Raw genomic sequence first — 18,703 nt, 5'->3', positions numbered from 1 at the left:
TGGTGGGGGAAAATGGGTATCTTCTACTGGAAGAAATTAGAACTGTTCACTGAAAATCCCTCAGGCTTATAAAGAGAAAAGTGGCTTTGCCAGGTTAATGCCAGAGATTTAATTTTTAAGTAGCACAAATGGTTTTTAAGTAGCACAAATGGAGGTGAGGAACAGACCACATTCTTCCTTGATCCTTAGCAACATTATTGACCTGTTCTGTGAGGTATGTCATACTCAGATCTCTTTATTTACCTTAGTTTTGGCTTTCTTTTTGCTTTTTTCTTCTCTGTGCCTGTGAAGGATTGCAGAAAGTCCTTCTGCAATAGGTGAGGAATTACTGTCAGGAGCACTTTGTCATCCTGTTTCATACTATACATATCATAACAGAAAGATGAGTTAAGAGGATTCAAGTAACAAACTCTCTGTTTATTGCTATTCCTGATCTGTAGAGGTTGCTATTCCTATCTATAGAGATATTTAAAAGACGTTTCCCTCAGCTGATATTGGGGTCTGTCGCCCAGAAAAGTGGGGAAGAAGAGAACACCACAAACAGGATTCAATTTTAGATTGCTGGTTGGAGCTGAGTTCTTCCTCTGCGTGGACACCTTAGCAATGGGTCAGTAAATTCATCAGGACAAAATGCAGGGATCAATATTGGGCTTAAAACAGAATGCATGGGTATTTTCACATGAGTTGCAGACACTGAGTGAACAGCAATTCATATGTAAGAAACTTGCTGAAGTTATTTGAACTTTGTGATGTATAAAATTGTTCAGGCTTAGCATGAACAGGCCATATTGCTTATGATCTAAACTATTATTTCTAATCTACTAATGAGTGCAATTAACTCACTTGCACACTCCCACAGAAGCAGCTCTGTGCAAGACAAAGAACCTGTATTCTTTGGTGGGAACAAGGACAAATGCAATCACACAAGCTAACTTAGCCTCCATTTGACTCATTGACTTTGTTCCTTAAGGATTGGCTTCCCAGGAACTCCAGAGACCTTCTTTGTGTGTTTATAGTTTTGAGTGTGGGCTTAGATTACTGAATAATGGCCATGCTATTTAAAATATAATTATCTTTGCAGCTTGTCACAGAAAAGAGTCTATTATGAAAGCACCAGTGGCAACTACAGTGTTTCCCAGCCCCACAATAAATTTACAATTGTTAGTAAATTACAAACTTTACAGATTACCGTTTACAATTGTTTTTAATGGGGAAGTGCCAAAATTTAAAATAGTATAAAAATATGTAACATTGTCCAACTAAGATGTGAAGGGTCAGTCTACATTTCTAGAATAAAATTAACACAATCACCACCAGGTTAAAAAAACTCACACTGATTCTGGATTTCATGGAGACTACATTAGTCCAAGGAAGAGAAATTAAAACCAAAATCAAATACTGTAAACCAAAAGGAACAAAATAGAGGTACAATTGTGAAGTACAATTCACTAAAATTAAAAGAAAAAAAGTGGAAAAGTAGGTTTCATTGTAGTCTCACTTTTAACTATTACTTATAGCAGAATTTGATTTATATGTCTACATATATATACTTAATTATAGATACAGATATAGGTACAGAAAGATATACACAAAATATATGCTTAATGCATATCTATATAAGAATACGACCAAAATTTGGTAGGTTCACAAACTAAACTTTCTTTGGTGAACACAAGTATTCAATAAATAAGAGCAAAACAAGATACCTCTCTTAGGTATATCCTGACTAAGTACAGTGAGAAGTCAGAATATTCTGTAAAATAGTGGATGCAATAAATAAATGTGATTAAACATCGTTGTGCACTGAGCTCCAGAAGAGAAAACTTTATTGATACACTGAAGTAGAATTTTTGAAAATAGCCACCATTAGGAGGTCATAGTGGCCTTAGGATTAAGAAAATAACAGAGGACTATGAAAATCTGACAAATCACTATAAAACCATATATGTTTGTTTTCTTTTGGGTAGTTTAATAATCTTGCTGTCAAATTCTACGAGAGCCATTAGCTTATTTGAAGACCTGTTGCTGCCGGAGCCTGTGTATTTTAATTCCCTGTGCATGAACTGCCTGCTGTTTGTCTTGATATTCCCACACAGAGCCAGAAAGGCTGGATTCCTCATTGTGACACAACTACTCGTTTCCACAGAAGATGCCTCGGTTTAGAAACTAAGTAAATGTTAATTTATTTTCCCAGTCCTGACACTACTGCTTAGAAAGAGCTATGAATACTACACTCTTTTAATTCCAGTGTTTGGGAGGTGAATGGAGGAATAGTCAGTGGTTTTTCTCTGAAGCAGGACTTCAAGCTACACAGATTTGCAAGGGGAGGGCACACACCACAGAGAGTGTTAGGTCCATTAATAATTCTTAAATGTAGAACTGAGACATACACTGCACGATCCAGTGGTACTGAGGGAGTTATGGCAGGCATCTTTGCAAGACCATTCTGCTTAGAAAAAAATTCGAGCGGCCAGAAAGAAAAACAGTAAGTTAGCTAGCTAATTTCAATACAGCCCATATCTTAAAGCTCTTTCAAGAAGCCAAATATTTAGATTGTCTATTTTAATTGGAATTAACCCACATGATTGCCAGTAATACCGCCAACAATAAACAGAAACTAAGCCTCAAACATTATAAAATAAATCATAGCTTTTCATTCATTTGTGTATTTACTGACCAGCTATTCTGACTCATTTCTGTGAGCATTTCTTTCCAGACAACAGTTACATGTGACCTTTGGAATCTTATTTGCTTTTACCTTGTCACTAAAAGACCCAGGAGGCACATATGCTTCTTCTGATGTGCACAGACCTTCAGCTCATATCAGTCACAATTGCATGCAAAGCCCAAATCTCTAAAAAACAATTTGCAACATTCTTTCAGGTTTTTTTCCCCTCAGACTTACCTGGTTTCATCAATATAAACTGCCTCCAGCACTGATGCTGCATATTCAATATTCTTCTTTAAATCCACTACATTAATGTCACCCTTCTCCAGCTGCTTTACTAAGCATCTTAATCTGTGAAAAAAAAAAATTAAAAACATCAGTGTGATAATTCTATCAAATTTGGTGACTTCATTTTCTAATTAAAACATTGGAACCAACACAACAATGTAGAGGCAAGGACCATCACTCCATCTCTTGTCTCACTTTAAGAAAATCTGGCTTTAGAATGCACTTGACAATGACTGGTTTTATGTTTTTACAGCCTGTTAAATTTGTAAAGTGTACTAAAAAATGGCTTACACATTCCAGAAAGTCAGAGAGGGCTTTTCAGCCATCATCAAAGGAATTTCCTATTCATTTGTGACATTACTATTGTGCCTTAGATTCCAGTATGTTTTTGCTGCAGAATTTCTATTCTTATTAGTGTGAGCTAATATGGAAGTCTGCTGTGTCTATACTTACAATAAATTCATCATTATACTAGAGAGAGGCAGTGCCTATGGCAATAGAAAAATCCAAATATTCCCAAGTGTGCTTTAAACTCTTAGTTTTGAGAACTTTGTTTTACAGTACAAACACGGATACGCCCAAAGGGGATTTTGTAATGCATCAACTCATGTCTCTGCAGCAATACACTTACACAGATAAACTCCTTGAATACTAGATTTTTCCTAAACTCTGCTGACAAGAACACTTCTGACACTCACTGCTCAATTTAACCATACAGAGTAGATAAAGCACTGGAGTGAAATGAAAACCTTATCAGTAACAGTGCAGAGCTGTGACTGAATGGATGCTTAAAGTATGGGTATTCTCCTCCTTTCTGTGCTCTATCTCTGAGTAGAAATAATCTGCAGTTTTATATCATGTAAGATAGAGATTTCTGTAATTAATGATGTACCATTATTGTTACATAACTTTCATTAAATAATTGTTTTTATGTGCAGGGGAAATTGTGAGCATTTAGATAAAAAGTGCAGTGAAATTAATTCATCATTAAGAACACTACTTTCAGAAAAAAATCATATTTATAACATGAACGAGCATACATAAAATCTGCAAATGTTACATGAAGAGGAGACTGAGGGGACACCTCATTGCAGTTACAACTTCCCGTGAGGGGAGGAGGACAGGCAGGCACTGATCTCCTCTGTGGTGACCAGTGACAAGACCCAAGGGAATGGTCTGAAGCTGTGTTAGGGGAGGTCCTGGTTGGACATCAGATAAAGATTTTTTAACCAGGGGGTGTTTGGGCACTGGAAATAGTCCCAACATCAAGCCTGGCAGAGTTCAAGAAGTGCTTGGACAACATTCTCAGGCACATGGTGTGACTCTTGGGAATGTCCTCTGCAGGGCCATGAGTTGGACTCAATAACCCTTCTGTGTCCCTTCCAACTCAGCTTATTCTGGGATTCTGTGATAATAGTGTATTTCATATATATATACTACATATTATTGTCATTGGGTGCATACAGTATTTTATTGGACCTAATATATATATAAATAAATATATATATATATAAAAATAACAAAATTACAGTGAGATTTGGAAAAAAAATCATAAACTTGGAAAGTACTGTTCTATCACAAAACCAGCCTAATGTTTTTCTACATATTTCTTTGGCCTAAGTACAATTATATTCAAGTGTGTAAGGATAATTTTAGCAAATGGGGTTTTAAGACCAACCCCTTCAGTTCTCTAAAGCCTTAATTCAACTCAAATTAGCCTAGCACATGCAACAAATAAGGCTCTTAGCAACCATATTTACTTGGTATTTTACACAGTGCATTGCATATCAATGCAACGGAAAACACAGTGTTAAAAAATTTTCTCAGGGAAGTGAAGTGGGCAGGTGAAATACTCTGGGAGCTCATCTCCTACACAGAAATAAGCATATGCATGGGAGACATTTCCAGTACACAACTTCTTCCACTTCAGAAGTACCTGTAGACTGAAGGTTATAACCATAACCCACCCCACACGTATCTCCTGGAGCATGTGCTCCTCAGCACTGCACACTAACGCACACACAGGCCCTCCTACGCACCAGTGCCAAAGCGCCCAGGTGGGTCTGGCAGCAGCAGTGCCACCACCTGCAAAGAGCTGCAGGGTGCTTCTGTCACCTCCACTGTTCCCTCCATGTTTCGCTGAGCACGTCTCTGAATCACGCTTTCCAAATTGGGAGCATAAATAAATTGGAAAACTTGTTTTCAAATATACAAAAATAGACCAAAATAAATTTGTAACAGTGCACAGCAGGGGGCCAGGCTCTGGTAGAACAGTATCAGCTTAAAACAGCTGCAAATCCTACCATTTCCAGTGGTTCCACATTATCTGAGGCAACAGATCAGATGACAGGTATTTGGAATAATTTTTATGCTCTCAGGTGGAAATGAGTCCCTGAGGGAGCCTTTAAGCCACAGTGATCTTGCAATATCTCACTGTACAGGTAACAGATGTAACTTGCCCTGTGGGTATAGTTCATATCCTAGGAGGAATGCAGAACACAATAACAGACCAGATGATCTGGAAACATTGCCCAGGCAAATTTGAAGTGATTCTGAAGATATTGCAGATTCACAGGACACAAGTGACCTTATCCCATGACTCTTTGTGAAGATGTCCTCAGGAGTCCTTAGGCGACCCAGCGCACATCTATCACAGAATCAAGGGATACTTTGGCTGGAAGGGATCTCCACCTGGTACAAGCTCATAGTCAAAATAGGGCTAACCTCAAAGATAGGTATAACTTCAAAGTAAGATAAAATTACTCACAAGTATTTCTGTTCAAGCTTTGCATGTGTGAAAATTTCAAAAACTCTTGGAAAAAAAACAGTTTAAATGGTCAATCAGCCTCATGGTGCATTATGTTTTCATAACATCAAACTGGAATGTCCTTTATGGCAACCTCCATACCCAAACTTTGCTGTGCAGTTCCAAGGAAAAACTGTCTTTGTCTATGGTACAACTTCCCACTAGGAAGCTGAACACAGCAATAAAATCCTTCCATTTTGTCACTGGTCAGACACTTGTCATGTGACACTAATGAATTCTACCCCAGAAGTTAAAAAAATAGACTTCCAATACAGCAAAATTGAGGGGGTTATAACAGTACATGAATGGTCTGAACACAATCACCATCTTCTGCATTCTGAATAGCCACAGAGCTTAGGAGCTGAGATGTGTTTCAGTAATGAAACTAATAATTTAGCAAAGAATGAATATCAATTTATAAGACTAAGGAACAAGTGTTAACACATCCATAGCCCACCATTCCACAAGACAAAGAAGCTTGTGAAAAAGATAAGTAAAGGTAATTTAAAAAAATTATTTCTCCAGCTGTATTGGGAGGATTTTTATTTGTTCATTTTCAATTTATCACAATTAAAAGAAAAAAAACAGTAGAAATACAATTTGAAAACCTGAAGTATTGCTTAAAACTGGAAGTAATTGTATTTCTCAGCCTGTGAACTGTGCTACCAAGAAATAAGAGACAGCAAAAAGAAAAAACTGGAGGAGCTATTTTGTGAAGGAGGAAAAAGGACTATTTGAACTGGTTTCAGATGCAAAGAAAATTCTATGCAAAACTTATGTGACATAAAACATGGAAAAAAGAAGATTATTTATCTCAGGTTATCTGAAAACTGCATTATAAAACTAGCAGCCCCAGTTTGCAAGGGAGAAAGAGACATCTGCAATTAATAAAGGCAGTAGGTGGAGAACCATCTTCTGTCATCTTGGGTAAACACCATTAACAGTGCTGCAGGATTAAATGCTTTTATGGACAATCCAAATGCACTCTTCTCCCATCTCTCTTCAATAATATGTCTGTGACATTACTGGGGCCTGTGTTTCCCCACTCCTCACCTCTCTGTGCAGCTGATGCCACTGTCCAGCTGTGGGCAAAAATCCTTTGAGGCCCACCCAGCAAGACAGGAAAACCACAGGAAACAAGGATTTTACTGGGAGACGACAAAGCATTTCTTGATTAACAATATCAAAACCACAACTCACTTGTTTCCAACTTCCCCACTAAAATTCTCCCATGTTCAAAGCACAGTTGTGTTAATCTACTGTAGCTTTCTGGAGTTATACCAAGTTAACTGAGGATAGATTTTGTGATGTTATAATATTTCAAAAAGCTTCCTATGACAGTTTCAGTAACTACAAAAAGGAAAAGGAAGAAAAATTTTAGAAAGGTAAGGAATCAGTGATAAAATATGACTTCTCACAATGTCCTCATGAAAAAGTCTTTTCTGTGGAACCAAGGAAAGTCCAATGAGTGAAGTATGTTTGGAGATACTGAATAATTGTCCTAAACACAGGCTGAAGTGCTAACAAAGAAAGCTGCAGGGGTGGCATTACTTAAGAAAGGAGATTTTAAAGTGGAGAGGCAGACAAGTTGGGCAATTTCAATTTCAGATGAAATGCTAAAACTGCCACTTTTATTTTCAAGGTAAAATAAATTACTAGTAATCACTGAGAATAAATCAGTCTTAAAGGCTCAGCTTCAGAGTCTTTAAGAACCAGAAGAGGAAAATTCAGCATGAAGTTAACTTCTGAACCTCAGAAAAAGACCCTCTGCCTGCTTTCCCTAAACTGCCTTTATTTGCCACGTAAGTCTCCCCACCACTGAGCATTGCAGGGAAACAGCTTTCTAACTTACACATCTGGACTTCACTTAAAACTGTTTTGGAAACTTTGAACAAACAAAAAAAAAGTTGGCTTTTGCTACAGAGTCTATTAAAGGAGAAGTGAAACAAACTGTAAAAAGTAAACTGTAAACTAATCTTGTTTCCTATATTTTGAAATTAGTGAAAGTCACTGTTGAAGATGGGCAATGAACATATAGGGAATTCTTTGAAAATAATAAATGATATTGTCAATTAAAAAGAAATAATTATTGATATTAATATTCACAGTGCCATTAAAAATTTTATCTGTGTTTGCTATAATAATTAACTTCCCATTAGATAATTGAGAAAAGCCTAGCTGTGACAATTGTGACAACATGTGAAAAAGTTTAAGGACAGAAAAAAGATAATTTTTTCTGTAAACAAGTGTTTCATGTTCTGTTTCAGCTACTTAGTATTGAACAATAAAATTAAGTGGATTACTGTAAACTTTATTATAAAAGTGATTTGACCCTCTAAATTAACATCACAAAATAAAAATGGGTAGATATGTAATGTGAAATTAAAGAGCAGGAGAGTAACAATATCCTGGCAATATGGATAGTTAGTTTAAACACTACTAGTTTTTCAAAACTTTGGAGAAGGGGGATGTTTTCCTCTAAAACTGTCTGTAATTAAACCCACAAACTAGTTCTGCTACCTCTAGTAATTCTTATAATAACCAGTTGAATAATTTCCAGCTTTAGAAAGCATCACACACTCAAGAATTCCTCAGCTTTCCAAGGCACAAGTTACATCCTCACTCAAACATGAATGCTTTTAAAAAGGGTCAGTATTAAACAATCCCAAATCATGAACAATGAGTAGTTCAGCTAATCTATCAAAAACTGGTCCATCCCACAGTCCAAGTTGCTTTAGATTCCTATTTGAGATTCAAGAAAGTATTTGAATAAGGAGGAATCCACAATGGAAACAGCAAAACCACATATTGAAAAGTTACAATAAATTCAAAATATCACTATTTCACTTGAATTCTAAAATTCCCTACACGAATTGCCCAAAATTATCTTTATGTGAATTGGTATAATAGGAATTTTACACGTTTCTGTTAAGAACATGAATGTATAAAATATATCTTTGTATAAAAATACACCATTCTCTCCAACAAATTCAAACAGATGCTGAAGAAATACACACAGTATGGTAGCAAAGATTCAGGAGTGATCCCTTTGGGTTGCCACTCGTGTTTCCCTGCTCCTACCTGCAGTTACGAAGTGGCCAACAATTACAGCTTCAGAATGGCTAACCTTTGCTTCAAGGGATTTTACCTTATCTCAGGGAAAAACAAGCTGACATGGGAATATTTTGTCCAGCAAGGCAAGGCCAGCATGTCAATGGGGAGCAAGGGTTAGAACTGGCAGCTCTTGACACAGACATTAATGTGTGTTTGACTTCCTTGGAATAATAAAAAATGCAGTTCCAAATGCAGTTACCAAATATTTCTCCTAATTAGAGGGGCTCTCAATAAACCCTTACATGCACAAATACAAGAAAGAGATACAGTGTTTTCAGTGCTGCAAACGTGTTTTATGAACTTACTTCTCAGTCACTGCTGTGTCTGAGCATATGCACAAGAAGCCTTGTGGTTGCTAAGGGTTTCATGAATCACATGTATTTCATGATTATTTTAAGCATTTAAGTGGTACACGCTGATCTGTAATTATGATTCAGTCATTAGAAAATAAATATTGACTGTGCTGGTAATTCAGACAACATTTTGATATATCAAAACTTCAATCCCATATTGAAGAATTGAAATAGAAGTTGTGCAGCAAAACCAAATTTTACTTTTTTTAATGACAATATTCTGCTTTTTCATGGTGATATAATTGCCTTGGTTGTTCAAATACTATTTTTATGTAAGATGAAATGGTTTTCCTTCAGACAGGCATTTTCTGTTAGGTTTCAATTCATTTTACCTTATCCTATAAATTTAATATTTACCACTCTAATGCTACATAAATATTATCCTATGTGTCTCGTTTACTAATACATTAAAAAAGTGCCTTTCAAAAATTTAGTCAAAAGTCCTACATTTGCTTTAGCACCCAGCTGAAATCACAGAACACCATGGAGTTTGACAGGGTTTCCACCTGAAACCACAAACCTATTCAAGGTCCCCAAAGCAATTGTTTTATTTTTGCAGAATTCTCAACAAACCCAATGAAACAAATTTCACGTGCCTAACAAGTCACGATGTCTTGACCTCAATGACACTAAAGGTCTGCTGTTTGCAGCACTGTAACTTTTCACCATCCCCCATCATCTTCCCTGGCTAAACAGGAGAGACACCCCAGAGGAGGAGGCAAGTCTGGGATGCTGCTACTGCTGCCCTTCCCTGCTGTCTCTCACGCCTCCCCAAGTTACTCATCCTTTCCCAAAAGTCACTTTCACCATTAGATTTAATATATGTCATGATCACGAATTCTCACACATTTGAATTTCTCTGACCTTCCTTTGTGCACACCCAAGCTACAGAATGAACTTAGCCAAGCTTTAAGTGTCTTTCATACTTTTCTCTCACTTCTCCTAAAGAACCATCATAAACACTAATTTAGTTCTGCTGTTCAATTCCTTTCCAGGTTGAAGCTTAATCAAAAATCTTCAGACTTCAAATTACTTAGTATGGACAAATATTTGGGCTGTATTCTGTTAGATCCAACAAGTAATCAACTAATCTCCTTACCCTAAACACTGCAACTCTGTCTAGTGTCGCAATGTCTATTTCCATTATTTGACATTCCAATACATGAAATCAAAGAAAATAAAAATATATAGAAGTGATTTGGACATTCCAAATTATTCTTCTAATGGCTTTTTCTGAATATGGTTTTTTTTTTCTGAAGATTGAAATTTAATTCACAAGGTTTTCCTGAATTTTCTATACATTATATAGGGTCCTAGCCAAAGATACTTCATCTTGCAGTTGCCAAATGCTACAAGTTGTCTCAAAGTCTTCATCATGTACTTGCTGAATTCACAATCAACAAGCTGGGAAATCAAATGTAAACAAATCATCTATCAAAAATCATGCTTGAAGGTGATGGCCAACCTTTGGTATGTTTAACTTGTTGGAGTTAATGTGATAATCACACAGAAAAGGCTCAAAGCCCTTATTTCCAAGAGTGCTGTAAAAAGCTTTATTTTTCCTGCAGACAGCAGCTTTGAGCACAGTGATCAAAGCTGCTAAAATGCAGATTATCTCCTTCATACCATGGGACCAGAAAATGTGGGTTGATGAACGTTTTTACTCATCCTTTGAAAAGGGCATGCAAAGAGGTAAAAAGTCCTTTTAGAAATATTGATAACAAGCTACCATATAAAAAGCCAACCGAAGTTCTCTGATTTAAAACTGCATTGACCAGAACTGGTAACTTTGTACTGAAAATATTTTCTAGGCTAATACTTAGAAAACATATTTCTGTCGTTGCTTTTGAAAGCCTTTTTGGTGCAATTTCTGCAGCCGTTAAGGAGAGAAGATTGGTAAGTGCTCTGCACTAAAATAATGTCATTATCCAATGATTAAAGAATCTTCAACCATGATCAAAGAATCGTCAACTATGACAGCACAAGTATACTTTACTTGATAAAATCACATATGAGCAAATAATACAGGGACATTAAAATAACAACAGTTTGCTCTGTGGTTTCTATTTGGAATCAAACTACAGTAAATACTATATCTGTGTATAATTAAAATTTTCATTTTCCTGAGACAGAAATCAGGATCTGGAAAGAATTTCCTTGCTGCAAACCACAGGTCAACTCTTATATATGTGGCAAACCCCTAACAGCCAACACCTCTGGTAACTCTTAAATTTTTTGCTTAATAGTTACAGATTTTTTGAGACATCAAAAACCTGCAACTGTAGAATCCGTATCCTGGTAAGTGATCTGGGGACTCTGTGCCTATTTATAAATTATTTTATATTTGTTTCTGATCCACTGACTTCCTTGGACAGAGTATGAAACATAGCTCCATTTTGTTGCTTAGCATGCAGTAGAGTCACAGAATCATTAAGGCTGGAAAAGACCTCCAAGGTCATCAAGTCCAGCCTTTGGCCAAACACCACATTGTCAACTAAACCACAGCACCAAATGCCATGTCCAGTTGTTTCTTGCCAACTTGCCTGTCTCTCAACACACACAACTGACAGCTGATAATACATGAAGAGAACAGAGGCTACCTAAAGATCTGTATACGAACGCAGTATGGAAGAAGGGTTCATTGATATGGCAGTCCCCCATACGCAGTCTAAGAACATGGTCTGATGTGGTGCCCCAGCTATCGCTGTCTGATCCATTCCAGCTCCTTTTCCAGCCCCACCTGCTCCCATACCTGACAGCACAAGAGTATGGGCAACATTATCTCTTTAACCTGGCCCTGCCAAAACAGTCTAGTTTACCTTCAAGACACCTTACATCAGTCCTGCTGAAGCCTTTCCACACAATCAGATGAGGGTCTCGTGCATGTACAGCTGTGCTATCGGATGAGTCAGGGTAGTTGGTTCAGCTGGATCTGTCAGATCAACATAATCAGCAAGATAATCCTACTTCGATCCAAGTTCTCACTTTTCAGTGGATTTGGAGGTCCTCCTTTCCTACTGTCAATTAAACTTAAATACTTAGTATTGAAGTACGAAAGTATACAAGTTTTACTTTTAATCACACCTTCCAGATGGGATGACAGATCAAATTTATCTTGAATTTTATTTTTAATGTGCATCATGGGTTCTGAGGAGCAAAGTACAGATCTGTATTTTTGGGATAAAATTGTGAAATGTAAAAATCACAAATATTTGCATTATGAACTATTAGAGACTATTGCATAAAATCATTTAAGAGTTATCTTAGTCTGCCTAAACCATTGTAGAAAAAATACCACCACCTTAATTGAGATGTCTTTTCTACTGAATAATTAACAGCTTCAACAAATCTATTTTCACTAAAAGAATTTTTCATTCAAAAGACAGAGCAAGACATAAATGCTTTAGCACAACAGCTGTAGTAATTACAGTACAATTTTGCTGTAAAATCATTACCATCTCAGTGGTTCTGGTGAAAGAATAAAGTACGTGTAATGTATATGGCAACGTAAAAATATGAATAGGGGTTTTATTTAAAACCGCAACACTGCAATTAAATGTAGGAAAAAAATAGGAGATGCTAGAATTCAGCACTCTATGTTATGTGTGAAACTAACTTCTGGCATTTGGAATTGTTAAAAATAAATGTTCTGCTGAAGAATTGCCAAATAAAGTACTTCAAAGCAGGTCTTGGTAATGAGAAGTAGAACATCAGATTAGCTTAAACACTCGAGAGCTATATAAAAGTTTTAAAGAGGAAAGAATCAAGCGGGTGAACCTTTTCCCTACATTCTTTAAGAATGGTCATAAATAGGATGACATGTAACATGGCCATTCTTATTTACACATGAGACCCTGATGCTGCATTTGTACATGGGAAACTAAATTTGAATTAGGGTGAGATAAGAAACTGAAATTCACTATCCTTGAATAGTTCCATCTTTGAATACTTCAGGATTAGTTGCCTTAATCAGATAAAAGGCCCCGGACCTCATCAGATAAATATACTTCCAAAAAAGTAATTCCTGAACAATACCACGCTAAATCCATTATCAAGTATATATTATATATGGTCTATAGGCATACTGGGGTTTTGTTCTGGAAACAGTTGTGACAGGAAGTGTAGCAAACCAAATAAAATATCATTTGTTGCCAATGCTGCTATACAGCTGTCATTTTCCTCAGCCTGCACAGCTGGGGAACCCTTCAATACAAAAGGGTTTGGGTTTGCAGGCCTGGAAGGTAGATTGGATTAGAGGCCATTCCTTAGATGTTGCAGGAAATTTTGCCTTAACTCACACAAAAGACAAGAGTTTCTCCTACAAGGCTCTAATCTAGAGGACTCCAGGAAGGGACAGGCAGCCATCCTTACCAGAAGTGCCTTTGTTTTCCATACTGTGCTCAGGACTTTGATGAGATCGTGTTCTTACACACCCCACAAGGCACTTCAACTCCACTGCTTCAATAGGATGTACTAACCTCAGCTGCTAATCACACTGTCTTTCCTGATATGAAAACAAGCTAAACCAACATGATTATCAACCTATTGACTGAAAGGAGAACATATTTTCATCATTTCATCATTTTGTTGATGTTCCAGGTTTGCAACAGACCATCCCTCAGAAGGTGTAGTCCAGAATCTATCAACAAAAGTGCTACTTTTCTCATCTTGTTAAAAATAAGAAAATCCAGCAAACATAGATAACTTAAATTTCTCTATTTATATACACATTACACATATTATAAGCAGACTAAACTGAAAATTTAGAACTTAGTTTTTAAACTGATCAAGACAATATCCATAGGATATTCATGAGCAGAATAACAGGGATCATCTTAGTTGCTAAATGATACACTGCTCCATTATTTTCTAAAAGAAGTTTTAAATCGGTCTCTAAATTAACCACAGAATTAATACATCCAGCTATGTTTAATTACTTGTGAAATGACTTGAAAATGTTTTGTTTATCAGCAAGAGCTTTCAGCTGGAAAATTACTGGGCTTCTAGAGAGAATTTGTTTATAAGAAAATTTCAAACCCACCTTCTAATGACATAAAGTTCTATCCCTAATGTCTGTCTCTTTTGAGAACGCAGAAATTAAAATGTGACTTCTTCAAAGTGATGACACTACAACATCCCTGAATGTTCTTCTCTAGGGATGTGAAATCTAACCTGAAAGGTTCAACCTGCTTACAGTCATGACTAACGTAAGTCCCAGATTTTGCTTCATTTTTCATAGCTCTACTGAATGAATCACTATGCTTCAGTTCTCTTCAAAGCATTGCCACTCCTTTCAAGTTAAGAACCTGGTTATATTTTAATTTTAAAACAGAAAACTAGTCAGTTCTTGACTCAATATTATAATGTTTGTTTACACACCCACTGAGGAAGAAGCCTGTGTGTATAAAAGCCAAATAGGTAATAAAACAGTTTCTTAGAAAGTGTAACTACATATTATGATTTGCCTGTCATATTCTCAAACATTACATTGTTTTATTTTCCATTACTTTTCAGATCCTTTACTGCAGCATATTTTTTATTGGATTCTCAGTTTTGACATCAAGTTATTCATTTTCATTGAAAATACCATTACAGAAGTAAGCCTTTTTCAAGGAGAATAGGCCAGTTTTAATACAGTAGCAAACAGTCCAGACATTGATCACAAGGGAGTGCTTGAAGAAAGATCATAGAGAAATAATGTAGCAAAGTCTACGGCAGTTAAATTTCCTAAAATTAATGCAAGTGAGAAAGTGCCTTGTTCAGTAGTCTGTTGCCAATACATTGCTTTCACCTGCAGATATCTACATGATGCCGTGGATAAGCAATGCAGGATGTTCGTGAACGGATGATGGAGAAAGGGAAACTAAGTGCAGTGCTAATTAACAGTTGAGTTCTGGTGAATGTGGCTCTGCATGTATGCCTTAGCCCAGCAAACCTCAAAAGTGACAGCTCAGGGTGAGTGAGAGTGTTTACAGCCTCTCTGCAACTTCACTCTGGAAAGATCATGTGAAAATGATGATGAATCAGATGGATATGACCTTCGTGGTCAGCCACCACATCTTCCTAGGTCAGCAAATGACAGTGGCTGCTGTGCTTCTTTGGCTTGCCACAGGGCAGTGGCAGTGCAGTGGTCAGTATATTCCCTGTGTTTGACCCTACTAGCAAGTGAGCCTTCTAAGCCATTTTATGGATATCCCAGCTCATTATTTCTGTGGCGTTTGAGGTTTCCTTAATGCCATATTTCCCAATCATTGATGACTAGAGATTCTGTTGCAAGTAACATTCATTTCTGTGGACACTGTGGCTTTTAAATGGATTTAAAGGTTCAAGGACATGGCTCTGAAAGATGTGTGAGAGACATCAGTGTCAACAGTAATCAGGGATTTCCATCTTGTACAGTGATACACACAAAGAAACCCTTCTTACCACTGAGAGGATATGCCTAGAAAAACACAGAAAAACAAAGTGATAGCAAAGCACTCAAATGAAAAGTTAATGTATAGCTGAAAATTGCTCCAGCTTATTAGAAACTTCGTAGGGCCAAACTTATTAGAAGTATTCCCATATAAAAATACATAACACAGAAACTGAAGTAGAAAAAGTACACTCCCCATGGGGCTGTGGGATCAAGCAATGAAGAGATCTAAATCTATCTTTTGAAGATCTAAGGGCAGATGCAACAGTTGTAAAAATATGTATTTGCTTCCTTTTTAGGAAAGCTGTGTTGAAATGCCTAATTAATTAGTAGAGAGTTTGCAAAAAAACAAAAACCAAAACCAAAACCAAAACAAAAACAAACCAGCTAAAAGATCTCCTCTAAAATAAAAAAACAAGGAAAATGAAGGAAATGTAAACATGACAAAGTATAGACACTGGCATTTCATACAGTAACTACACTAGCAAGAGTGTTTATGTATTTTTATGAAGAAACTTGCTCAAGACCCAGAAACATTCAATTGAAGTGAGATATGCAGGAACAACTAACAGTGACAAAAAAGAAGGCATATGAGCACCCAAAGGAAAACATATGATCCATAACTGTTTGGAGATCAAAGGACTTTTAGGATTTTGCATAATTTTTCTATCACTCTTCAGTTTTCTTTATCTTTGAAATTTGCTGTCTGACAAATGTGATCCCAGCTCTGCATACATCAGCCTATATCTTAAAATCCTGCTAATATTCTACTGTTGGGTAAAGGTTAATGTATTTTACATGAAGAAGGAATGTAGATAAAAAACAATGTAAAATTTTCCTCTGTCAGATTCTAGATCAGGTATTAAGGAAAGGTGTTTATATTATGGTGAATTGGATTTAAGTTAATCCAGGAAGTAATTTAAAGTATGTTTTGCCATAAAATAACTGTTTTCTACTCTTCAGATTTTCATTCACTATGACTATTATTTTGAGGTCACACCACTGTACATAGTTTAAATTTTAATAGAATAGTTAATCTCAGACTCTTTTCTGGAATACCCTTAATAAAATTCAAATTGGAGCACCATTAATAGAACACAAAACAGCAGAGTAAAATACTCATACAGTACAAAGAAATACCTTATCAAAATTATCTCAGAAATCAAAATCACTGTTAAAGAGGACTAATCAAAATAAAATTTAATTAATTTCTTCACTTTCTCAACCACAAGGACTCTGCTAGATTCTGGTATATTAAAAAAGAGATCTTGGCATGTCCACCACAAACATGCTTACAGAAATGACATAAAAATTTACTAAATTTTCAAAACCTCATTTATGCTATCTGGTTGTCTGACATGGATTTGAATTATTTTTGAGGTAGGAGGAATTAATTAATTTCTATCAGAGGCAGAATAGCTTGACATGCAGATACATATTTGATTACACATGAAGTGAGCCCCCAAATATGACAACATACAATTTAATCATGCAAATAATTCTTTTATGAGGTGTATTTCTGACTTTTATTCCAGTGATCTATCTCCTCTGATTACAAACCAGACTGTCCTAATGTTTTAAGGTTAAAAATCCAGACTGTGATTCTTTCTCATTAGTTACATCAACCTCACAAGTCTAACTGCACTGTGCACCTACAGTCCTTTTTCTTCAGAAGGCAATGAAAGTTGTTAAGAGATGACAATTTCTTTAAACACCAATGGTCATTGTTCCATTCATCCCAAGGACACAGAAACACAAGTGCAAAGATTAAGCAACAAAACCCGGATATTTTCATCTGCTTTGCCATTCACCTCTCCATTCCTTCCCAGCTGTCTCTAGCTCTGATGAGGCATAGGCACTTCCTTGCTCTCTCTGCATGTTCCTGCCAGGACTCGTGGATGCCCACTCTGCATTTTCATGTTCCAGTCATGCTCTTTAATCTCTTTAGAATTCCCTGTAATCCACAGGCCAGGCAAGGGAAATACCGACTTTGCCCCTGTAGGCCTTTCTCACTTATGTTCCTTGACAATTTTGCTCTAAACTGAGCCTGGCCTTTCTGTTTTCATTTCCTGGTGTCCGGCTGAGGTTTTTCCTGCCATTCAACTCCCTGCACTGACACAGTGATGCCGAAGTGGTGAACTGAAGAGTAACATCATTAAGAGGGCATTTTTGCTCACCTTGCCTTTCACCTACAAAATATCCTACACACAGCTTTACAGCTCCCATAGGGAGGAGTTTTATTAATACACAGCTTCAGTTTAAGTTTATAATACTATTTCATCAATTTTTTCCCATATTTATCTACAATGTGAAAGAAACACCCTTGAAAGTAGCAGTCAAGTCACTAGGCAGGGCAGTTTGCTACAGATCAGTCTCCTGAGTCCAGCTGTAACCATGATATAGGTGTATTTTTCACTATTTAATTAACAGAAAGCAAGTAAATACGAAATATCATATGTACTCGAAGGCTGAAGGTACTGTTGCCTAGATCCTCACCACTCAATATAATGCTGATGCCAGTAACAATGTTAGCCACCACAGATCTGAATTTTAGGTGGCATGAATCTCACAGAACACAGAGGAGTTCAATTAGTTTACATAAGCACACGCACTTTCTGTCACATTTTGGTATAATGGCATAAAAAACAAGATGAGTGTTTTTAAAGTGAAGACTATCTGCACTGGTTATTTTATATTCCCAGTTTCGTTACAAAGCCATTAACAGCTCTGAAGTTACGAAGACAGGTAAGAGCAGTTTAGAAATTCATTAATGCCTCATGCATATGATAAAGATGCACGGATTAACAGTTCATGAAGGATATTTTACTGCTGTCACCAGTGACGCACAGTTCGTGCTTTAAATGCACCAAATTACTTTGCAGTGCTCTTCAGAAACATTTCAGTCATGAAAATACCTACAGCAGCTGAGCCAAGTGACTGGTGTCAGTAAGGCAGGACTCGGGGACTTGCAAGACACAACAGCCCTCCCACACACAGAGGAGGGACTCATTATACAACAACACGAGCTCCAAGCTGTCTCTTACTATATCCACATCTAC

At 36.7% G+C, this 18,703-nt stretch overlaps 1 protein-coding gene across 6 annotated transcripts in view; it reads right to left on the bottom strand.

The window, feature by feature from the left end:
• Positions 1-18,703, bottom strand: part of PDE1A (phosphodiesterase 1A) — a 201,936-nt gene that overhangs the window by 53,562 nt on the left and 129,671 nt on the right. For all 6 annotated transcript variants that reach the window (XR_010080762.1, XR_010080763.1, XM_063400399.1 and 3 more), the window contains one exon: positions 2,906-3,019. Coding sequence is in view for 3 of the 6 variants with exons in the window: in XM_063400399.1 (XP_063256469.1) it covers positions 2,906-3,019 (114 nt within the window). In the remaining 3 variants the exon portion in view is untranslated. The remainder of the gene's footprint in view (positions 1-2,905; positions 3,020-18,703) is intronic.

Source organism: Prinia subflava, chromosome 6 (assembly GCF_021018805.1).
Source record: "Prinia subflava isolate CZ2003 ecotype Zambia chromosome 6, Cam_Psub_1.2, whole genome shotgun sequence".
NCBI classification, from domain to species: Eukaryota; Metazoa; Chordata; class Aves; order Passeriformes; family Cisticolidae; genus Prinia; species Prinia subflava.
This window is presented reverse-complemented; position numbering and strand designations above follow the sequence as displayed.